This window comes from Drosophila kikkawai, chromosome 2R, assembly GCF_030179895.1.
Source record: "Drosophila kikkawai strain 14028-0561.14 chromosome 2R, DkikHiC1v2, whole genome shotgun sequence".
In the NCBI taxonomy this organism is placed as follows: domain Eukaryota; kingdom Metazoa; phylum Arthropoda; class Insecta; order Diptera; family Drosophilidae; genus Drosophila; species Drosophila kikkawai.
The window spans coordinates 18,559,429-18,578,889 of record NC_091729.1 but is presented as its reverse complement, the minus strand read 5'-3'; the positions used below and the strand labels follow the sequence as shown (position 1 = coordinate 18,578,889).

The 19,461-nt window shown below is 43.2% G+C and overlaps 4 protein-coding genes across 11 annotated transcripts in view; 1 reads left to right on the top strand and 3 right to left on the bottom strand.

The window, feature by feature from the left end:
* The first annotated feature begins 183 nt into the window (after positions 1-183).
* Positions 184-2,022, top strand: LOC108076618 (cytochrome b5 reductase 4). The gene is made up of 2 exons (XM_017169545.3): positions 184-1,637; positions 1,697-2,022. The coding sequence occupies exons 1-2, from the start codon at positions 217-219 to the stop codon at positions 1,992-1,994; spliced, it is 1,719 nt and encodes a 572-aa protein (XP_017025034.2). The 5' UTR covers positions 184-216; the 3' UTR covers positions 1,995-2,022.
* SdhA (succinate dehydrogenase, subunit A (flavoprotein)) lies at positions 2,016-6,400 on the bottom strand. 2 transcript variants are annotated; one of them, XM_017169543.3, is made up of 5 exons: positions 6,254-6,400; positions 6,025-6,133; positions 3,007-4,604; positions 2,793-2,943; positions 2,016-2,731 (listed from the first exon to the last, which is right to left on the bottom strand). In XM_017169543.3, the coding sequence occupies exons 2-5, from the start codon at positions 6,079-6,081 to the stop codon at positions 2,552-2,554; spliced, it is 1,986 nt and encodes a 661-aa protein (XP_017025032.1). In that variant the 5' UTR covers positions 6,082-6,133; positions 6,254-6,400; the 3' UTR covers positions 2,016-2,551. The 2 variants fall into 2 exon arrangements, with proteins under 2 accessions (XP_017025032.1, XP_017025033.1); XM_017169544.3 differs by having other exon boundaries at positions 6,211-6,306.
* Positions 6,401-6,559: 159 nt separating this feature from the next.
* cer (crammer) lies at positions 6,560-7,120 on the bottom strand. The gene is made up of 2 exons (XM_017169549.3): positions 6,959-7,120; positions 6,560-6,897 (listed from the first exon to the last, which is right to left on the bottom strand). The coding sequence occupies exons 1-2, from the start codon at positions 6,995-6,997 to the stop codon at positions 6,697-6,699; spliced, it is 240 nt and encodes a 79-aa protein (XP_017025038.1). The 5' UTR covers positions 6,998-7,120; the 3' UTR covers positions 6,560-6,696.
* A 704-nt stretch (positions 7,121-7,824) lies between these two features.
* hts (adducin 1-like protein hts) overlaps positions 7,825-19,461 on the bottom strand; it is a 31,139-nt gene continuing 19,502 nt past the window's right edge. For 2 of the 7 annotated variants that reach the window (XM_070283570.1, XM_070283571.1), the window contains exon 12: positions 12,764-16,889. In XM_070283570.1, the coding sequence (XP_070139671.1) occupies positions 13,237-16,889 (3,653 nt within the window). In that variant the 3' untranslated portion in view covers positions 12,764-13,236. Of the gene's footprint in view, positions 9,564-9,948; positions 10,017-10,395; positions 12,285-12,763; positions 16,890-17,566; positions 17,636-19,461 lie in introns of those variants that run through there. The other 5 variants (XM_017169532.3, XM_070283572.1, XM_017169534.3 and 2 more) reach the window with 5 other exon arrangements.

Sequence of the window (19,461 nt, the reverse complement as noted above, 5' to 3'; positions counted from 1 at the left end):
GAAATATAGTCTTGATCTAAAGGTCCAAAAATATAAAAATTCCTTAGTGGTAAAGTATGTTTCCTAAAACTTATTACATATATTTTTTTCTTTGAACTTTTAATATTAGTCATGTTCTCCTAAATCAAGAGACTTCTGGTCTCATTTCATTATCGATTAAGATAACCAAAATCGTTTTTAAATATAACCTCCCTTTTTTAAGAACTGGTTAATTTTATGTTCACCCGAACTAGTTCCAGAAACAATGGCCAAAACAGCTGTTTTGCTGTTTATTTTGTTATTTGCTTTCCTGTGATTAAACCGCGTTCGGGACTAACCATGTCCGATTCATCACTTAAGCCACCCGCCAGCAACAAGCCTCTCAGACCTCCTCAAGTGGTGGCTCTCAGCGGATCTCCAGGTGGCCTCCAGTTGCCCGTCACCGCGCCTCAAAAGCTAAACAGCAATAGCACCAATGGCAACACCTCCTCTGCCTCCGGCTCTGCCACCGGCAATCCGCGCAACAAGTGCGCCCTGAAACCGGGCTACTCCCTGATGAGCTGGATACGGCTGTGCAACTCTGGGGCGGATCTCTCGGGTACCGGTGGACGCACTGTGCCAGTTTCCCGGAGCGAGTTGGCGCTCCACAACAAGGTCGACGATGCCTGGATGGCTATTCGCGGTCGCGTTTTCAATGTCACCCGGTACATGGACTTCCATCCTGGCGGCGTGGACGAACTGATGCGAGGCGTTGGGCGCGATGCCACCCAGTTATTCGATGAGGTGCACGCCTGGGTGAACTATCCCCAGTTGCTGGGCAAGTGCTACATAGGACCTCTGAAAGAGAATGCTGTAAAATCCACCAAAGATCCCGTTAGCCCAGAGATAACATCGGCGATTCCAAAGCCAACTGAGATTTTGCCTCGCTTTGATTGGATTCAGCAGAGGAGCGAGCTAACCCTGATCTTCTACACCCGCAGCTTTGCCAACCCGGGTATGGTGGTCCGAAGGCAGAACTCACAGCAGCTAGAAGTACGGATTTTAATAGGTCAACAGTGGCACACCTTTGACTTCCAGCTAACAGAGAAAGTGGAGTGGCCTCCAAAAGTTGCGAAAATGGGTGCAGAAACGGGAAAGATTGAAGTGGTGTTGGGCAAAGAAGAGCCAGCACCTTGGCCAATCTATGGAACACACACCACTCGAAAGTTGGACTCCAACAGCATACAGGAAGAACATTACGATTACCAAGTAATCCATCGTGAGGATTTTAACCATGACTCCTTTGAACTCAGCCTTCAAAGCGCTGAACGAGATCGATTGATGCTTCTACCAGTGGGTTACCACATCAACATTGAAGTTCCAGTGGACGGAGAGCTAATCCACCGAAGCTACACACCTGTGGACCACGCATATCTAAGTGTAGATACAAATTCGGATAGTATTTCCTTCTTGATTAAGAGATACCCCAACGGACCCGTCTCCAGTCACCTGCATCAGCTCCAAGTTGGATCTCGTGTCCAGCTTGGTCCTCCTCGTGGAGGATTCCTGCTTTCAGAGCTGAATGCACACCGAAACATTCTTCTGCTGGCAGCCGGAAGCGGGTTGACACCGATTTTAAGTCTGATTCAGCCGATCTTGAAGAGGAATACAAATCGCATGTAAGTCGGTTGGGAAAAGTTAAGAATTCTATAATTAATAATGATCTATTTGTTCCCAGAGAAACTCTCCACCTTTACTACTTCAACAAGACATCAGGCGATATTTGGTTAAAGAAAAAACTCGAGGAAATGCAGACCCAAGACGAAAGATTCAGCTGCAAGCACCTGCTGTCCCAGGTGGAGGAGAAGCCTGAACGAATATCGCTGGAGTTGCTGACTTCCCTGTTTCGGGAAAAGCAGCCGGACAGATGTACTTATGTGGCAATTTGCGGACCAAGTGGCTTTAACACGGCTGCGGTTGATATTTTGACCCAGCTTGGCCTTAAGCCCAACCAAATGCACGTCTTTCGCGGCTAAATGGAGGAGAAACTAATCAAATTGCACAATCTTTTCATCAGTTTTATTTTTTACTGTATAGCAAATGGTTTCGACTTTTGTTCTTAATTTTTTTTATTGTTTTTACATGTGTTTTCGTTTTAATAATTTAATAAGTTTAACAAATACTAGAAAAATTGTTGGATTTGTTTTCCCTTTTGCTTGTTAACAGACTCCAGCAGGATCGTGAGGATCGTCTTATCGCGACATCGCTCGCGTTGTCTACCGATACACACTTTTTGCTTATGTAAAAATCGACAACCGAAAAAGTAACCAAATGGAGGGCAGCGTACAAAACAATAAATAGAAACGGCTTGGTAGGATATATAAAGAATATATATAGGATCTGAAGAATAGTACATATTTCACCGCAAAAAAAACGGGAACCGCTGCCAACCTGCCAGTTCCAAGTCACAGCGACTCGACAACAATTTGTTTTTCGACGTCCACCAAGACGTTTAAGTAGACATCATTAAGTAGTTGTGATTTTGTTGGTGTATTGTGTATGCGGGTGGTGTCTTGCAACTCCAAGTCTTGACCTAATAGGAGCGGATTGCCGGCGGCACCGTGCTGACCTCGTTGTCCAGCGTTGTGTCAATCACATTTCTATAGTCCAATGTGATGTCGCCGTTGTCGTTGCACACCCAGGACAGCGTGTGCTTGCGCCAGTGCTGATCGATGGGCCTCTTCTGCTGGCCCTCGAGGGGTTTGCTGAAATCCTGCACAGAAAAAACCATAAATAAATAACCATTCAATGGGTGCAATGCCTCGGACACTCACATATTCGTCTTCGCGGGCCTTGAAGTCCTCACGGGCATGGGCACCACGCGACTCCTTGCGCGCCTCGGCGCCCACAATGGTCATCTGGGCATTGGCGAGCAGGTTCTGCAGCTCCAACGTCTCCACCAGGTCAGAGTTCCAAATGAGCGACCTTTAACAAAGTAAAAGGGAATCAGTTGCAGAACAACAGGGTCTTCTCCAGCGGGAAACTCACCTGTCTACGACCTTGATGTCCTTGAATTGCTTGTAGATCTCCTGCATCTTGGTCACGCCCTGCTTGAGGATAGGTCCATCGCGGAACACAGCAGCATGGTGCTGCATGGTCCTCTGCATCTTCAGGCGGAGATCGGCGGTGGTGATCGAACCGTTGGCATGGCGAAGCTTGTCCAGATTGGCCACCGAGGCCTCGCCGGCGTTGTCCTTGAGAGTGGGCGCCGGTGCACCGGGCTTCTCCAATTCAGCGATGGTCTTGGCACAGGCACGTCCGAACACAACCAGATCCAGCAGAGAGTTGGCACCCAGACGGTTGGCACCGTGCACCGAGCTGGAAGCAGCCTCACCGGCAGCATACAGTCCCGGGACAATAACATCCTTGCCGTCCTTGTCGATGGTAATCACCTGTCCACGATAGTTGGTGGGTACACCGCCCATGTTGTAGTGCACCGTGGGCAGCACCGGGATGGGTTCGCGCGTCACATCGACACCGGCGAAGATCATGGCGGTCTCAGAGATACCGGGCAGGCGCTCGGCCAGCTGCTTGGGCGGCAGATGGTGCAGCTGCAGGTACACGTGATCCTTGTCGGGTCCAACGCCGCGGCCCTCCATGATCTCAATGGTCATGGAGCGCGAGACCACGTCACGGGAAGCCAGATCCTTGGCCACTGGAGCATAACGCTCCATGAAGCGCTCGCCATTGCCGTTGATAAGGTAACCGCCTTCTCCGCGGCAACCCTCGGTGATGAGGCATCCAGCGCCGTAGATTCCAGTGGGATGGAACTGAACGAACTCCAGATCCTGAGAGGGCAGACCCTGACGGGCAACCATGGCTGTGCCGTCGCCCGTGCACGTGTGAGCCGAGGTGCAGGAGAAGAAGGCACGTCCATAGCCACCGGTGGCGATCACGGTGTTCTTGGCACGGAAACGATGCAGCGTGCCATCCTCCAGATTGAGGGCCAGAACACCGCGGCACTCGCCCTCCTCAAAGATCAGATCCAGGGCGAAGTACTCCACAAAGTAGTTGCAGTCGTAGCTCAGGGATTGGCCATAGAGCGTGTGCAGCAGGGAGTGACCGGTACGATCGGCCACCGCACAGCAGCGATGGGCCTGGCCGCCCTTGCCAAACTTCAGACTCTGACCACCGAAGGCTCGCTGGTAGATCTTGCCGTCCTGGGTGCGCGAGAAGGGCATGCCGTAGTTCTCCAGCTCGATGACCGCCTTAGGTGCCTCACGCGTCATGTAATGAATGGCATCCTGGTCGCCCAGCCAATCGGAGCCCTTGACCGTGTCGTACATGTGCCACTTCCAATCGTCCTCCTCCATGTTACCCAGTGCCGCATTGATACCGCCCTGGGCGGCGATAGTATGCGAACGGGTGGGGAACAGCTTGGTGATTACCGCTGTGCGGAAACCCTCGGCCACCAGGCCAAAGGCAGCCCGAAGGCCTGCTCCTCCTGCTCCCACAACAATGGCATCGTAGGCATGATCCACCACCGGGTACTGCTTGGAAATCTTGTCCGGATTTGCCGCCGAGGCCTGCTGGCGGCCATTTGTGATGTGGTAACTGCGTTGCGCTCCAATGGCGGCAACGCGTTGCTGTAAAATGGGAATAGAGAGGAGATTAGTGAGGGAACATTGCATTATTTAAGATTATTTAAGGCATACACAATGCCTGAAATATATAAATGTTGCAAAAAAATATAGAGGAAACTATTTTTTTGTCTTTTTAATTTAATTTAATTTATTCTACGCTTTCAGTACCCACAGCTTGCTTTCAGTGTAACTGTGATTATTTTAATGGCCCTCCCGCTGCAGTTTGTTATAGAGATAGCAACGCTTAGTCTGAACAATTCAGTCATTCAAAAGCCAGGCTTGTCTATAAAGTCATCAGAATATTGTTTGTTTTTGTCATCTAACCATACATAATTCACATTCATTTGCGAAAATAATTGCGTAAACTTTAAGATTGCTAGCAAAGAGTGAGAATAAGTAAAAGTTAGGTATAGGATTTAATTAAAATGTTACATTAATCAAGTTATTTTCTCGCCTAAAATGCCCTGAATACCCATACTAATTATGTATCTTCAAGTACTTAAGATTCTTATCTTATCAGGGAATTTCTATTTAAATGCAAGGCTGGAAAGTTTGGGAAATGCACGCGAGAAGTACCTAAGTGTACCAATTTACACGCTTTGTATTTGTAAAACAAATAGGAAACCAACTAGGGGGTTCCAGAACTCTGCTCTATACAGCGGAGATGACGTCCACAACCCAGAATTCTGCGATAAGAACCAATGAGCGTCTTAAAGAAGGGGCGGCTTTCGGCACAGATAATTGCTTATGTAATCAGTAAATTATTTAATTGTGGCTTTCCTCTGGAGGGAAGAGGCTACTCAGGAGGGGTGGGCCATGATCAGCTCAATTGTATAATCAGCTGTTAGTTAGCTGGCCAACGACGGGCCTCCCGGGCTCTCTTTTTACACTCTCACTCACTGGGACCGATCATCTCATGCGATTTCTCCCTATTGAGCGCAACTAGTTGTTGTTGCTGTTGTCGTCAAGCCGAAAGCCACCTTCCACAAACTGCAATTACAGTTAATGGATGCCAAGTGCAGTTCGTTGCACGCACCGTGGAATACACGAGATGAGTGTTCCAACAGTGGAGTCAAAGCGGGGGGCGGGGCAGCAGCAACATAACATAACCTAGCTGGTGCACACACACACTTTTTCCGACTTAATAATCGTGAAAATCACCAAACACAGCCCGGAAAAACTTCTGTTGCCACAGCCGAGCTGCACACTGTCCCCTAGAAGGCAGGTATCAACACCTGGCCATCAAATTCTGAGCAAATTACATAACACTACGGCGGGCGGAACGTTTTTGGCCAACAATTTCTTGACGTTTCTGTTTTCACATCACGAGCACTGGGGGATTCTGTCCAAGCCGGTTGTATAACCACTAGACACATATACCAGGAGGGTTACGCGGTTGCTGGAGCTCTAACGGATTACCTACCATGGAGGCGACTGCATTTTTGGCCAAAATCGATGGTACACGCATGATTCCGGACATTGTTGGGCTGAGAGGAGGTTCTTCTGCTGCTGCTGCGTCGGTCGCCTGGTTTCTGCAATTGAGTGGGTCAAGAGTGGGATTACGCGCGTGTAACAGCAAGTGTACGTTAATATAAAAACAAATAACTACGTGTGCGGTGGCCTATGTGATTGAATAGTAAAAGTTTACAAACTTTTTCAAATGTTGTGTGTGAACTGCCGCTCGTCGGCCCTGCAGTTCGGTTCACAAAGTGAGCGACCAGCGAAAAGCCCAGAACTAGTTCATCCGGGCCAGGGCAGCTGCGATATAGTACATTCGGTTATTTTAAATACTTTAAATCATTTTTGGATGAAGACGTTTATTCTTGTGGGTGTATTTAAAGTAATTTAAAGTAATTTAATTTATATTTAATTTATATCTAAATTTGGTTCAATGAACCAGAAGCTCCATGAACTGTTTACCTTTTCAGCGTGACCAGACAATAAAAGTACGAAAATCCTTGAATTTATAAAACAGCTGTTGTATTGTTTATTTGGGGTTGGGTAAAAACATTGAAGCTAAAAAATGCTCTTATTTATAGAATTACATATTGAGATTACTGTCACAGAAATGCACTTTCACTTGGGGTTCAAGGAATTACTTTGGTGGTTGGCGACTACCGCAAAGATTGCCCATTTCCTCTGGGGTGCGGTCCGCCAAATGGTTTATTCCCATTTTGTAAGTGACTTCGCCCTTTTCGAATTTGAGATTATGCTCCTCAATTCGGGCTTTGGACTGGGCGTATAGATCACGGCGCTTCAGATCCTCATCAGCTTCGTAGCTCTTGCCGAACTTGGACTGCAACAAAAGATAACTTTTAGGATATTGCGTTGTGGGAAATGTTGTAGGGATTCCTCACCTTGTACTCCACCCACTCTGCATCCGTAACCAGAGACATGTTGACACTTGGAAGTTTTGTGACACACTAAATTTTTGTTTCAAATCTGAGAATTTATCACGGGTCAGCGCTGAGTCACAAAACACGAACAAAACAAAGAAACAATGAACGTACCAGATGGCCAGTGTTGCCAGACGACGGTAAAAGGCAGTGGAACCTCGGCCTAATGAACCGCTGAAACATTTAAATTTCGAATTAACTTGGGTTTTTAAATTAATTTATAAAGAATATCATTTCTCTACAAATGATATTAAAATATACTTTCAAAATACCAATAAGGATAGTTTGATTTTCTTCATTAACATTTTAATAAAAAAAAAAACTAGTTTCGAAAATGAAGAAAAACATACACTAAGCGTAAAATACATTAAAATTAAAAAATATATTACAAAAACCTTTTGGATTTTTTAGAAGCTAGGAATTAGAGCTCGAATTTTGTTTTGTCCTTATCCATGAGTTACTTCCACAGCTAAAGGATATATCCCAAGGCAGCCCTTTCAGAGAGAGACATATGGCTAGATTGACCAGGCTGTTGATGCCGGTCAAGAATTATAATCCTAAATCATACGAATCAAGAATTAGATGAACTCTACTGTCCCGGATATGCGAATCCTTCAGCGTTTTACTCCATTTGCTACTACAGATAAAAAATGGTATTGACGATCGGTTTTTTTGAATTTTGTACAATTTCCAAGTGTTTATTTATTTCGTGTTTGTTCAGCTTCGTGTGTGTTGTTGTGTGTACTTTAATAATACGAATTTAAATGTATATATATTTATATGCATTTTCTTACAATCTAAACGAATTTGAAGAAACAACTTTCCGGTTTTTCGTTTGCTCTTTTCAAAAGTAATTTTCTTTTTATTATTTGCACAGAGATTGAGAATATTGACAAATTTCTAATGTTAATCTAAGGACAAAATTATACAGACTTTTTGCTTTGATGACGCAAAAAAGTTGCTAGAAATAAGCTTCTGTCGTTGCGCAAATAATCAATTTAATTGTACTTTATATGTTAAGTAATTTATCGTAAATGTTTGCTGTTTTTTATTATATTTTTTTTGTCTAAGGCTCAGCATAGCAAGTATTATATATGTATTGATTTATAGAGCAGAGGGTTTATGTGTGTGTGAGTGGGGGTGTTGGATGGGGGAGTGTGCAGGAAAAGCAGAAACATTCGGTTTAATGATCATAGGGTTTTAAGTTTCACGTTTAATGCAGTTAATTTGAAATTTAAATGCGATTAAGTTGTGCCTTCTTAAAAGTTTTACATGCTATGGCAGTCGTATATATATGTATGTATAGATAGTTTGTTGCAATATCAAGTGGGATAGCGATTTCAAATCAAGCACATCTACTTACAAAAGAAATGCTGGAAATTTGAAACTCGACGACTTTTTATGGAATCTCTGTGTTCCCTGTGATTGTGTTTCTGCTTTTCTCTGTTCAATTTGGATTTTTGTTTGTTTTTCTTCATAATTTATTGATCGTTTTATAAATATATATATATATGTATATGTATGTATAAACAGTTTTACGTACATAAAAATATATATGCAATTATTTATATATAAAAAAAACTAATACAGTTATTCATCATTCGTTTGTGTGCAAAGTGTGGCTGCTGCTGCTGCTCGAAATTGAAAAAACAAAACAAAAGAACTGAAAACATAAAAAGCCTAATTTGACAAACGCACACACACACATGCAAAGAATATCATATATTGTTGTTTTGTCATCGATTTTATTGCATTTATATAAAAAATATTGCATTTAAGTATTATATGTATTATTATGTATGTGTCTGAAGACAAAAGTTTGCTTTTGTTTAAAACAAATCTTAGCTTGTTTCAGGGCAGCAGCACATACATAGTAGCAATTTCTTCTGCTCCTCTTGTTATCCTTTTTTCTGTTGTTTCAACTATGTAATGTGTGCTTACGTAGTTTATTTTAAAAGCTAATACATCTAGTAGAAGATTTTTGCATATTTCTTGCATTGAACAGAGCGGCGCCGTGTCGGATATATTGCATGTGAATTTGAATCTGAATCTGAATCTGAATCTGAGAGCACTGCCTCTCGTTATCATACAAATTGTGGGTGCTGCTGTGGGGCCATCGTATAAATTAAAAATTATAATTATTTTATAATAGATATAATAAGCTGCGAATGCGAATTGGGGGGAGAAGCTGCCTTCGGTTCGGGTTATCCTTAATGATTTTAGCTGCTCATCGGTTCCTTGTTTATATGCCTCTCCACTCTCTCCTCCTCTTTGTCTCTGTTATATAATGCTTCTTTCGCTGATTTCTGGCTACCGTTTTCTCTTCTTTCGTGGTTTTCATTGTCGTTTTAATCTCCTCCTGGGTTCTCGGTTCGCTCGGTTCCCGTTCCCCGCTGGTGGTGGGAGTGTATGTGTCAAGATTGCTACTCCTACTACTGTTCGATCCCCACCTTAGGCCTCGGTCTTCTTCTTCTCCTTCTTCTTCTTCAAAAACGATGGTGTGCGCAGGCCCTTCTTCTTCTTCTTGTCTTTCTTGGGTGACCCGTCCGTGGAGACATCCTGGAACCGTAATAGAAATTTGCAGTGAGAATATCGTTTGCGCTTGGGGTTAGTAAATAAGTCAGATGAGGGTTAGCTCAGTATAATAGTTCGCGTATAACAGTTATAGATTAGAAGAGCTTAGTACAGATAAGCTCATCTAGGTTTTCTCCTAATGTTATTTACGAACTCTTCTCGTGAAAATATCGTTTGCTCTTTGAGTTAGTAAGTCAGATGAGGGTTAGCTCAGTATAAGAGCTCGCGTATAACAGTTTAAGATCGAAAGAGTGTAATAAGGTTTTGTCAGGGTTCTCCTAATGTTATTTGCGAGCTCTTGTGGTTATGCATGATATTCCAAGATCAATGTGGATATATGTCTTGAGATGATCGGCGATCTGATTAGATTTACTTACCTCTTTACTGCTCTGGGAGAAGGTGCTCAAGTGTGCCTCCGAGTGGTCGCCGTTTTGTACGTTTTCACCTGATAAAAAATAGGTTACATTTAATTAAATTAATTAACTTTAATGTCATTAATTTCCTACAAATGTAACTCAGTGGACGCACACAAAAATGTTCTATATTAATGTTTAGATTTACGTTCACCTTTTTAGAGACGCGCACAAACTAAGGCAAGTGTAAATGTATTTAATGGATGTTGTATTATTACACAAATGGCGTTGGGGTTGGGATAACTAAATACGGGAAACATGCAACAAATATATATAGTTTTAAAAGCAAGCACAAACACATGCACAAAATACACAAAAACATAAATATAAGTAAATGAAAAATGGTTACCTCTGTACACTGATTTTATGAAGTAATGGAGTGAGTATTCTTATCTAATATTAGCTATCGAATTGTGTAATGAACTCTTATCTTTATTTATGTACATTGAAATTATAAAAAGTTATATAACAAAAATTTAAATGAAATTGGACAAAAAATGAAACTTAACGAAAATTCACAAAATATTTCTGGATTATAATAACTCTGGATCTCTTAACTCTGCAGATTCCCATATAGTATTTAGAAAGCTCTTAACATTACATTTAAGAGAACAAATAATGGGATCATTTACAGTCATTTATACTTAATTTAAAGTTACGTTAGATTTAGTACAGAATCATTTCCCTGTTGTTGATTTATAAAAAGAGATATTTAACAAGAGTGAAGATTCGATAATATTACTTCAAAATTATTATAAAAGGCTTGACTGAAACTAGAGTTTAGGATTTATACATTTGGGAAATGCGAGTTCGACAGTCGTGGATAATCGCCTTGTTGTGCATCATGTGCGCCTTCACCACACTGTTGAGCAGGCGCTCCAGCTCCTTCTCCAAGCTAATGAGCAGTCCCTCCGAGTTACCCGGGTCAACGGGCGATGACTCCTTAACAGGTTTGGGTGGCGGTGGCGGCGGCATTTCGGTTCCGGCCATAGCAACTTCCACGTAGCTGTACGTATGACACAGCGCTGGTGCCGAGTTGCAGCGCTGCAACAAGGAATTCGGAGTCGTCATCGAAGATGTTGGCGATGCGAGCGGAGCACGATTGCTCGCCAGCTGCACTTGCTGTTGCAGCTCTTTTTGGCGCTGCTGATATGCCAACTGTTGGGAAATGTAGTGGATCTCCTCATCAATCACCTTCTCCAGCTTGGCCCGAAACTCCTGTTCGTGGGTTTGTACCGTCTCGATGCATTCGGCATTGCGCAGCGACACATTGATCAGTATCTCAATGGTTGTGGGCAGTTGTCCTGCTGCTCCGGCAGCTGTTCCCGTTAAAGGCGAACTGCTAAGGGTTAGCCTAACATGCTTGCCCTGTGTGTAGGCCTCCGCCTCCTGGGTGGACGAATCGTTGCTGGTGGTGGCCAGACGTTGGCGCCTGCCCGACGAATTGCCCAGGCCGCTGTCATCGGTGCCGCCACCTAGAAACAAACCCTGCTGATCGGCCTCGGGCTGCTCTCGAGCATTGCCATCCGTTCCACCTCCTGGCAGGACATGATTGCTGGGCAAAAACGTATAGCTGCGGTACAGGCCCGAGTCCTGCGGCTCCGGTCTGCGTGGCGAGGCAACCGCAAGGCCACTCATCATACTCTCCAGTTCTTCCATGCTGTCATCTGCACTGTGCCCACTGCTGGTGGTTGTGACGCTGTAGACGCGCTGCTTTCGCTTCAAAGGCGAAACCTCCAGCTGGATGTGCTTCTCGGACACAAAGGATTGCGATTGCGTTTGGGCTTGGGCTTGAGTTTGGGATTGGGTCTGATTGGTCACCACATTAAGCAGCCTGCGATTATCCAGGCTCAGTGTGGTCAAATCGATAAAGGAGACAACCCTTTCGCGCTGCTCGGCCACTGTCTGCCAAATGGATTGATGCTCCGGATGCAGGGGAATGCTGGGGCAATTATTTAGCGGTGAATTAAAGCCAAAATGGGAGATGGTGCGATAGGGCATTTGTGTGGATGTATCCAAAGACTCATTTCCTGTTAGGGAGGAATTGGCCTGACCAGACGCCGTTCGACTAACGGGAGTGCTACTGAGCAAGCTCATCTCATTGCGACCGAATCCACTCTCATTGTGGGCATTGCTTTGATCAAGGATATTAAGCGCCGGATAGCTATGCTTGCTCATAGCTCCCACCTTGTGAATGACGTACACCTGCTGATCAAGTGCTCCCATTTCCAGGCTGGAGGTCAAGTAACGATCAGGTGAATACAGAAACTCGTACTTATAAGCGAGATGGAACAGAAGGGCTGCAAATGAGAGGAGGTAACAAAGAGGGGGGCGGGGCAAGTACATGTTTGGTAGATGGTGAGTATGCATAATGATCGGCAGGTGAGTAAAGATCACAATTGAACAGGGAGAACTCACAAGACATCACCACTACTTAAAACACTTGACATCAATCGTACAATTAACACTTAACATGGGAGGGATAAATCTCAGCTTACAGGGTTATATATGGGATATATGTATATTATTTATATATAATAGGATATATATATATATATATTCATTTATATATGTAATTTCTAACCTTAGCTTAAGCAAAATTGACTAAAAAGACTTACTACGAAACTTATTATATAGCATATATTGTATATATGGATTTAAAATGGATAATAATTTAAAATACGAACGCAAGATACCAAACTTTATTTCCTTTTAAACTTTTACAAAAACTACAAAATAAGGACACACCTTTACCATACAAATTTCGATTAGTAAAATGGGGTTACAAAGAATATATATATTATATATATATGGAATGTGAAGCGAGTGTAGTGGAGATAATAATAAAATATAAACTTTAAGTCCATTGTTTCATTTTAAATTTGTTTCTGTTAGTTTACTGAATATTCAATATGAAAAATATGAATGAAATTTGTTTACTGAATATGTGATAAATTTTGTGAATAATATAACATTAAATTATAACTTTTAATTCATGCCAAAATAAAATCAAAGTGCTATTAAAATATATAAATGTAATGCAAAAAAAAAAATAGAATATATAACAAAACCGTTTTCACATCATTCCCCTGCGACATAAATAGTGTTTGAAATCCTTCTCTTTTCTTCTTTTTCTGGTTCAACTGATTCAACCAAGATATCCTATGACATCCTTAAGTAATTCCCCCTCTAGCTTTATCCAGCCATCTCCCACGTAAAGTTAATCTTCTTCTGATTGTTAACCCCCTCTGCTTATTTGCGTTGTTTTCCCGCTGCCGCCTTCGAAGTGCTGGGCTTGTTGTCATCCTCTTTAGCCTCCTCCTCTTCCTCTGACAATGTTTTTACCACCTTGAGTAGCTGCTCATTTTCGAAATCACTGTTACTATCAATTTCCTGCGTCGGCTTTAACATTTTATTAAGTTCTCGCGATGCAACCAATTCATAACCGGATGACTCTTCAATACTTTCGCTTTTGGGAAGATCCTTGCAACTTTTTTTTGGTTCAGATTTTTGCTGGTGTTCTGAGCCACCTTCTAGGCGCCTAGGCACCTCCCAAAATGACTCCCTTTCAAGTTGGCTAGAGGTTTCTGGTGTGAGCTCGGATTCAGGTGCTTCCGGTTCGTTTGTATTCGAGTTCATTGATAAGTGGTAAAGGCTGCTAGCCTGTTGGTTTTCCGACATTAACGATTTCATAGCGTTGTCCTGTGAGCTTGATTTTTCAATTGTAACTTCTCCCATGTATATCTCCGAGGAGCTTGCCTCTATGTAAGACTCTTCAGTCAACTTCTCCCGACTGGACATGGAGGTCAAAGGCATTTCATCGCCTGTTATCTCCTCTCCGCTCATCTGTAGATTTTCACCCTCGTCGCCCGTATTATCGTTGGCACTGTAGTACATGGTGCTGTTGGTGGCATTTGATTTATTGGGTGCTGCCCGGAATTCGTTCACCGCCTCCTCCTGTTCCTGCTCCTCCTCTTGGCTGGCATCCTCCATTTGGAACGTGCCAGCTGAGTCGTTTTCGGAATCGCCGCGCACAAAGAATGTGCGGCTGGAAAGGGTTCGCTGCATGGAGGTTGAAGAAGATCCTAGTTCGCCGCTCTCCTCTGTTGTAAAGATTGGTTGCCGCAAGGGAGGAAGGATTGCTGGCGGCTTGCGACGCTTGGCAAACGGGGAGGAGGGACTGCCACGGAAAGTGTACAAAGCTGTGGTAGTACTCGACGAGTTGGCACGCTTATGGCCTGCTGCAGCCCTTGGAGGCGTTGGCAACGAAACCCAGAGGCGGGCGCCACTATCACGCTGGCCGCACTGAAACGCGCATACCGACGACGAGCCACTCGACAAGGTCCTGGAGGCGGTGTTTGGGTTGCTCTTCGGTTTCTTAATCGAACCTCCCGCAGTACGCGGTCTGCTGGCATTGCGTATATTTTCCTCGATAAAGTTGCGTTTACGGCGGAAATTTGGCCGGCAAATAAAAGTCGTTGATGAGATGACGCGCTGAAGAGGAGTTCTCATCTTAGGGTCTTCCTCCTCTTCCCCCTGGTCCGCGCCCTTTAGTTGGTCCTCTGACCACGAGTGCGACAAGCGAGATGTGGATCGCGTTGTCAGTTGGACATGAGCCATCGAATTGCACGGGGCACTGATGTTGTGGGCCGACATAGATGAGCCACTCGGGGTGGAAGTGAGGTCTGCTGGCGAAAGTCCCGGCACTGGAGAGGTGGGACTGGAGTAAATGTAAGTACGGGTGCGAAAGATTTCCTCGGTGACCAGATCTTGCAGTTTCTTTGGTGTCATTTTGTTGCGAATTGAGTGATCAATTTTCCCAAAGATAGCCTCGCTCTCGTCAAGCCTGTCAGCCTCGATGCGTTCAAGAATTTCACGTTCCAGGGGCGTGAAAATAGTGCTGGCAGTGTCCAAGGGAGCTGGATTTTCTGGCAAGTTCCCAGCAATGGCCAGGAGCTCTGCCTCCTGGTTTTCGTTTTCATCCACGTCCTTCTCGTTGGCAATTTCCATTTCCTTTTCTGAGGGCTCTTCTGGCTCTGGCGAAACGGGAGACACAGGCTTCTCGTCATCGCGCTTTTCCTCCTGTTCCATGTTATTCTGTGCTCTATTGAGACTATTTTCTTCATCGCTTTCACTGCTGCTAGCAGAGTCTGGTTCCACGAGGCACACAGTGTCATCAGCATGGGGAATGTTGTCCAAACTAATCGTTCGAAATAGCGGGCCACCACTCTCCCCAAGAGAGCTGCTCGAGGTCACAACCGATGATTCAGTCGTGTCGTTTGCCTGCAGTCTCTTAGTGGTGGCAACCAACTTTTCCAGATGCTCACCGGCTAATGTCAGATTCTCCTCAAACTGCTGTAGGATTTTGGGTAGCTCATCACTGACCAGAGTCAGAGTCTCTTCCAATTCGGGAGAAGCAAGTGGCGCCAAATTAGATGTACAATCGGGAGTCACACATATCACTTGTTTCTCAGCCTCTGGCACGAGCCCTGGATCTTGATCTTGAGCCGTCAGTGAAGTAGCCTCCAGTTCTTCCTGTTCTGTAGACATTGGCATCTCCTCCAGCTGTAGCTGCTCTTTGGCCCCAAAAAATTCAACATGGTCTTGCCAAAGCTCCTCGAATTCAGACTTTCGACGCTGGCGCTCTTCGCGCGACATCAACTGCCGTTCAGCGGATTCGGTTGATCCCATTTCTTGCTCTTCGATGGCAAAATGCTGTGTTACCTCCAACAGGATCCGGTGCTGTCCCAAACCTTCTTCGGCTAGGTTCTGCTCCTGCGGTTCTAGCCATCGTCCAAAGCTCCACACTTCAGTGACATCCGCCATTTGCTCTGAACGATATACTCTGGGCGGAGCAGCACTCGTGGCGCTCGCTGCACTGGAAATCTTTGGCTCCATCTCCAATCCTAATCCCAATCCCAGACTTTCGCTGCTAATAGGACAACCAGGAGAATAGTTAACATTTGCAGACTCCTCCGAGAAATTAAATCTTTCGATTTGATTGAGAAAATTTGTGGTAGAAGAGGACGATGCAGGATGTCCCGGGGTCTGAGTGCATGCATTGCGTTGCAACTTTGGACTCTGTGTCAGCATCATCATCTCCTCAGGTTCGTCGTCGACCAGTTCGGTCAGAGTGGGCAGCAGCTGGTTACGATGCAGGGGCGTGGTTATACAGCTGCTTGCGACACTGCTGGCTATCTCCTCTTCGCCACTGCTGGCGGTCGTTCCAGCAGCCCCAATTCTTTGCAGCCCCGGCTTAAGGCGTAGCAGCTGATCGAAGCAGGCCTGGCACAGCTGCTCGTATCGCGGTGTGGCAAAGATCTCTTCGTAGCTAATGGCCCGCTGCATTGGTCGATATCCCGTTCGATCCCGATCCCCCGGCAGATGTTTGTGCTCCAGGCGTGCCGGTTGACGCGGCGATATAAATCCAAAATGGGAACCCGTGCGATACGGTGCCGGATGCGGGGAATTTGACTGTTGCAAAGGACGACGGGAGACAATGGCAGAACCACCAACAGCGGTCGTGAGCGTGCTTGTTACAGTACTCGTACTACTGCCTGAACCATTCGAGGCCACGGATCCTGCACCCCGATAGCAACTGGCTAAATATCCTAACTGCTCGCTGTGAAGTGACCGCAACAAAGCAGAACACACTTGTGGCTGCAGGCAAGGACCACCCATAGAACAAGCTGTGGTGGCATAAACATAGGAATATAGTTGCTGCTGCATATGCTGTTGCTCTGATCGATTGGTGGCCCCGCCCAGAGATGGGAACAGATCCCTGCGGCATCGGCTGTTCGTGGACAAATTCCTTTCCCGCCCATGCTGCTGCTGCTGCTGATTTTCTTTATCATCCTCCTCTTCCTCTTCATCTATCTGAGATTCTTCGTTATTCTTATCATGTCCTATATAGGGGGCCAAGGCCAAATCAAGATGGGAGAGATAAGGAGTCGGAAACAAGGTCAGTAAGTCACAATTTGTCATAATCTGGGATGAGGAGACTTTCGAAATCCATACGTAAATAGGAGACATACTGATACGTACTGAAAGGCAATACCATGATGTTCCTGAATTGAATAAAAAATTACCTAATAAACAGGTGATACCTAAAAAAGAGCTCTAAAGAATCCGCCCACATACCTAGAAAAGATTCCTACCTACAATAATGTTATAATCTAATCAAACCCAAAATAAAGTTAAGTTTACCAACTGTAATTTGTAAACCACATTATATAATACGGTTTAGTAAAAGAATATATAATAATTAAGACTCAAAATCATATGGCTTTCCGCATCTTATTAATTACATCTTTGGTTCTTTGTTTAGTTAACTTTTGGTGCAACAACGATTAACCATATATGCTTTGTGGATTATAGAGGGGTTATATGGACAATAAAAATATAGAAACCCGTAACAAAATGGATTATATATGGGGTTATTACAAAAATGTATACACCGAATAAGGAGTATTATTTAAAAGAGATTAAATGAATTTTTATATACAACAGTGGGCGTTTAGCCTGAGTACATTGAAGGTTGGTAGATCTAGATCTTTCGATCGGGGTTTGGTTTGTTTTTTACCTCGGCCAGTTGGCGGCTTGCGATTTGTGGCTGTATGAGAGCGTTCGCCGTTTATAAAACTAAGAGTGGCTAAAATATAGTATTGAGAAATTGAAATTATAAAATCATATTCAGCAAGTAGAAGGAGTGCGAAACAGACGTAATTGTGTGTGCCTTAAGGTAGGAATACATACAAACATACGTAGTGTAAAGAGAGTGAGCGTTTTTAGTAAAGAGAAAAGCATGCTTGAAAGGGTTAGTTTTTGGCAACAACTGCGGAAGCAACCAACAAATAAAAAAACAGCTGCAGTTGAAAATAAAAAGGGAACACACTAGTCAGCACAGAGTAATCCCAATGGAAATTGTAAAGAAACAGCAAACTGAAATTCAACTGCTCGGCTTTTGGCGGATAATGTGATTCAGCTAACAGCGATCGGCTATATAAGAGCTATATGTAAGAGCATTCGGCAGAGATGTGTTGAATGGAGTTTAGTTTGCAAATGTTAAATGTTTGTTTTATGCTGTATGCTTTATGCTGAACTGTTATCTATAAACTATTTGACTTGATTGTTTGATTTCTGGTTCTACACACTAAACCTCTTGAGGCTGCACTCACCAACGTGGAAGGGATTTTCTTTTTTTTTAAACTGCTTATTAATTATGTTTATTTTTATAGTGTTTTGTTTGTGTTTTAAAGAGCGCAGCAGCCGCAGTAGTAGCAGTAGTAGTAGTAGTAGTAGAAAAGGTAGTATGTAGTAGTGGTAGTAGTAGAATTTTGTGTTCTGTTCAGAGCTTCGGTGGTTGCTTCCTGTTTTTGGTTGCTGTTTTTTCTTCGTTTCATTTTACATGTTTTTATTTTTGTAGGGTATTTTTTTTAAATTGAGGACCTACGCACACACACACACTTTGCTTTTAACCGAGCACACTAACTGCTATATTTTGATTTAGACTCTTAGGAAATTGCCAATTTATTTGGTTTTAGGGTTTCTTCCTATGTGAAATAATAGAAAGGTAAAATTTTTCATTTTACAATTGCCGAATTTGGGGAAAATAAAAGAAAAATTTTGCAAAACATAAGAATAACTACTTAAACTGCAGCTTTCTTTACTATAATAAATGGCTTGTTGTTGAATTAATTGCTGTTGTAGTTGTTGTGTTGTTGTGCTGTTTGGTTGTTCATAATTGAAACTAAAAAATCATTTAATACACGGCGAACAACAGTTGGTTCCTTGGAAGTATCGGATGTGAGGTTTTAATAAAATGTTGCCCAAAATAATTAAATTGAAAAAAAAAAAGAATTGAAAGAATATTAACAAAAATCTATAACTTTTAAAATAATAAAAGGTTTACTTTGAAAACATTTATAGAAAGGATGTTGTGACGGTATCAATTGCTACAAGTAATTTTTTGTTGACTAGATTATGTAATTGAAGTGTGTGTGGTTTTTGGCAAGTGTGTTTGTTGTTTGGTTTTTCAAAGATGAGCAAGTTCAGCAAAAAAAAAAAACAATAAAGATAAACGAAAAAGGGGAAATGACATAAGAAAAGTGTTAGAAAAATGTTAGGAATCCAATAAATAACAGCTATACCAAATAATTAACTAAAAATATCAATAATACACTACTTGGGAGTAAAGTTTAAACCTTAAATGCTAATCAAAATACTTAATAATAAACATAGAGCAGCCGCGCATAGAATTATAATTATAAATATAAAACATAAGGAAACTAATAAAATAAAAACGTATAAATGCACTAAATGGGATAACAAAATAGGAATAATAACGAGGAATAACAAATAAACTTGACAAACAAATTGTTTTAAAAGAAATCAAATTTCGATCACATGATAGTTGGGAAAAAGACATAACATAACTCTGGGACACGTGTTTTTTGAATGTCCTTGCGTGTGTGCGTG

Coding starts and splice junctions, on each gene's coding strand:
- cer (XM_017169549.3), bottom strand. CDS start 6,997: ATGTCTCTGGTTACGGATGCAGAGTGGGTGGAGTACAAG. Junction 6,898..6,958: donor CAGAGTGGGTGGAGTACAAG/GTGAGGAATCCC, acceptor CTTTTGTTGCAG/TCCAAGTTCGGCAAGAGCTA.
- SdhA (XM_017169543.3), bottom strand. CDS start 6,081: ATGTCCGGAATCATGCGTGTACCATCGATTTTGGCCAAAAATGCAGTC. Junction 4,605..6,024: donor AAAATGCAGTCGCCTCCATG/GTAGGTAATCCG, acceptor CCCATTTTACAG/CAACGCGTTGCCGCCATTGG. Junction 2,732..2,792: donor AGGCCCGCGAAGACGAATAT/GTGAGTGTCCGA, acceptor TTTTCTGTGCAG/GATTTCAGCAAACCCCTCGA.
- LOC108076618 (XM_017169545.3), top strand. CDS start 217: ATGTTCACCCGAACTAGTTCCAGAAACAATGGCCAAAACAGCTGTTTT. Junction 1,638..1,696: donor AAGAGGAATACAAATCGCAT/GTAAGTCGGTTG, acceptor ATTTGTTCCCAG/AGAAACTCTCCACCTTTACT.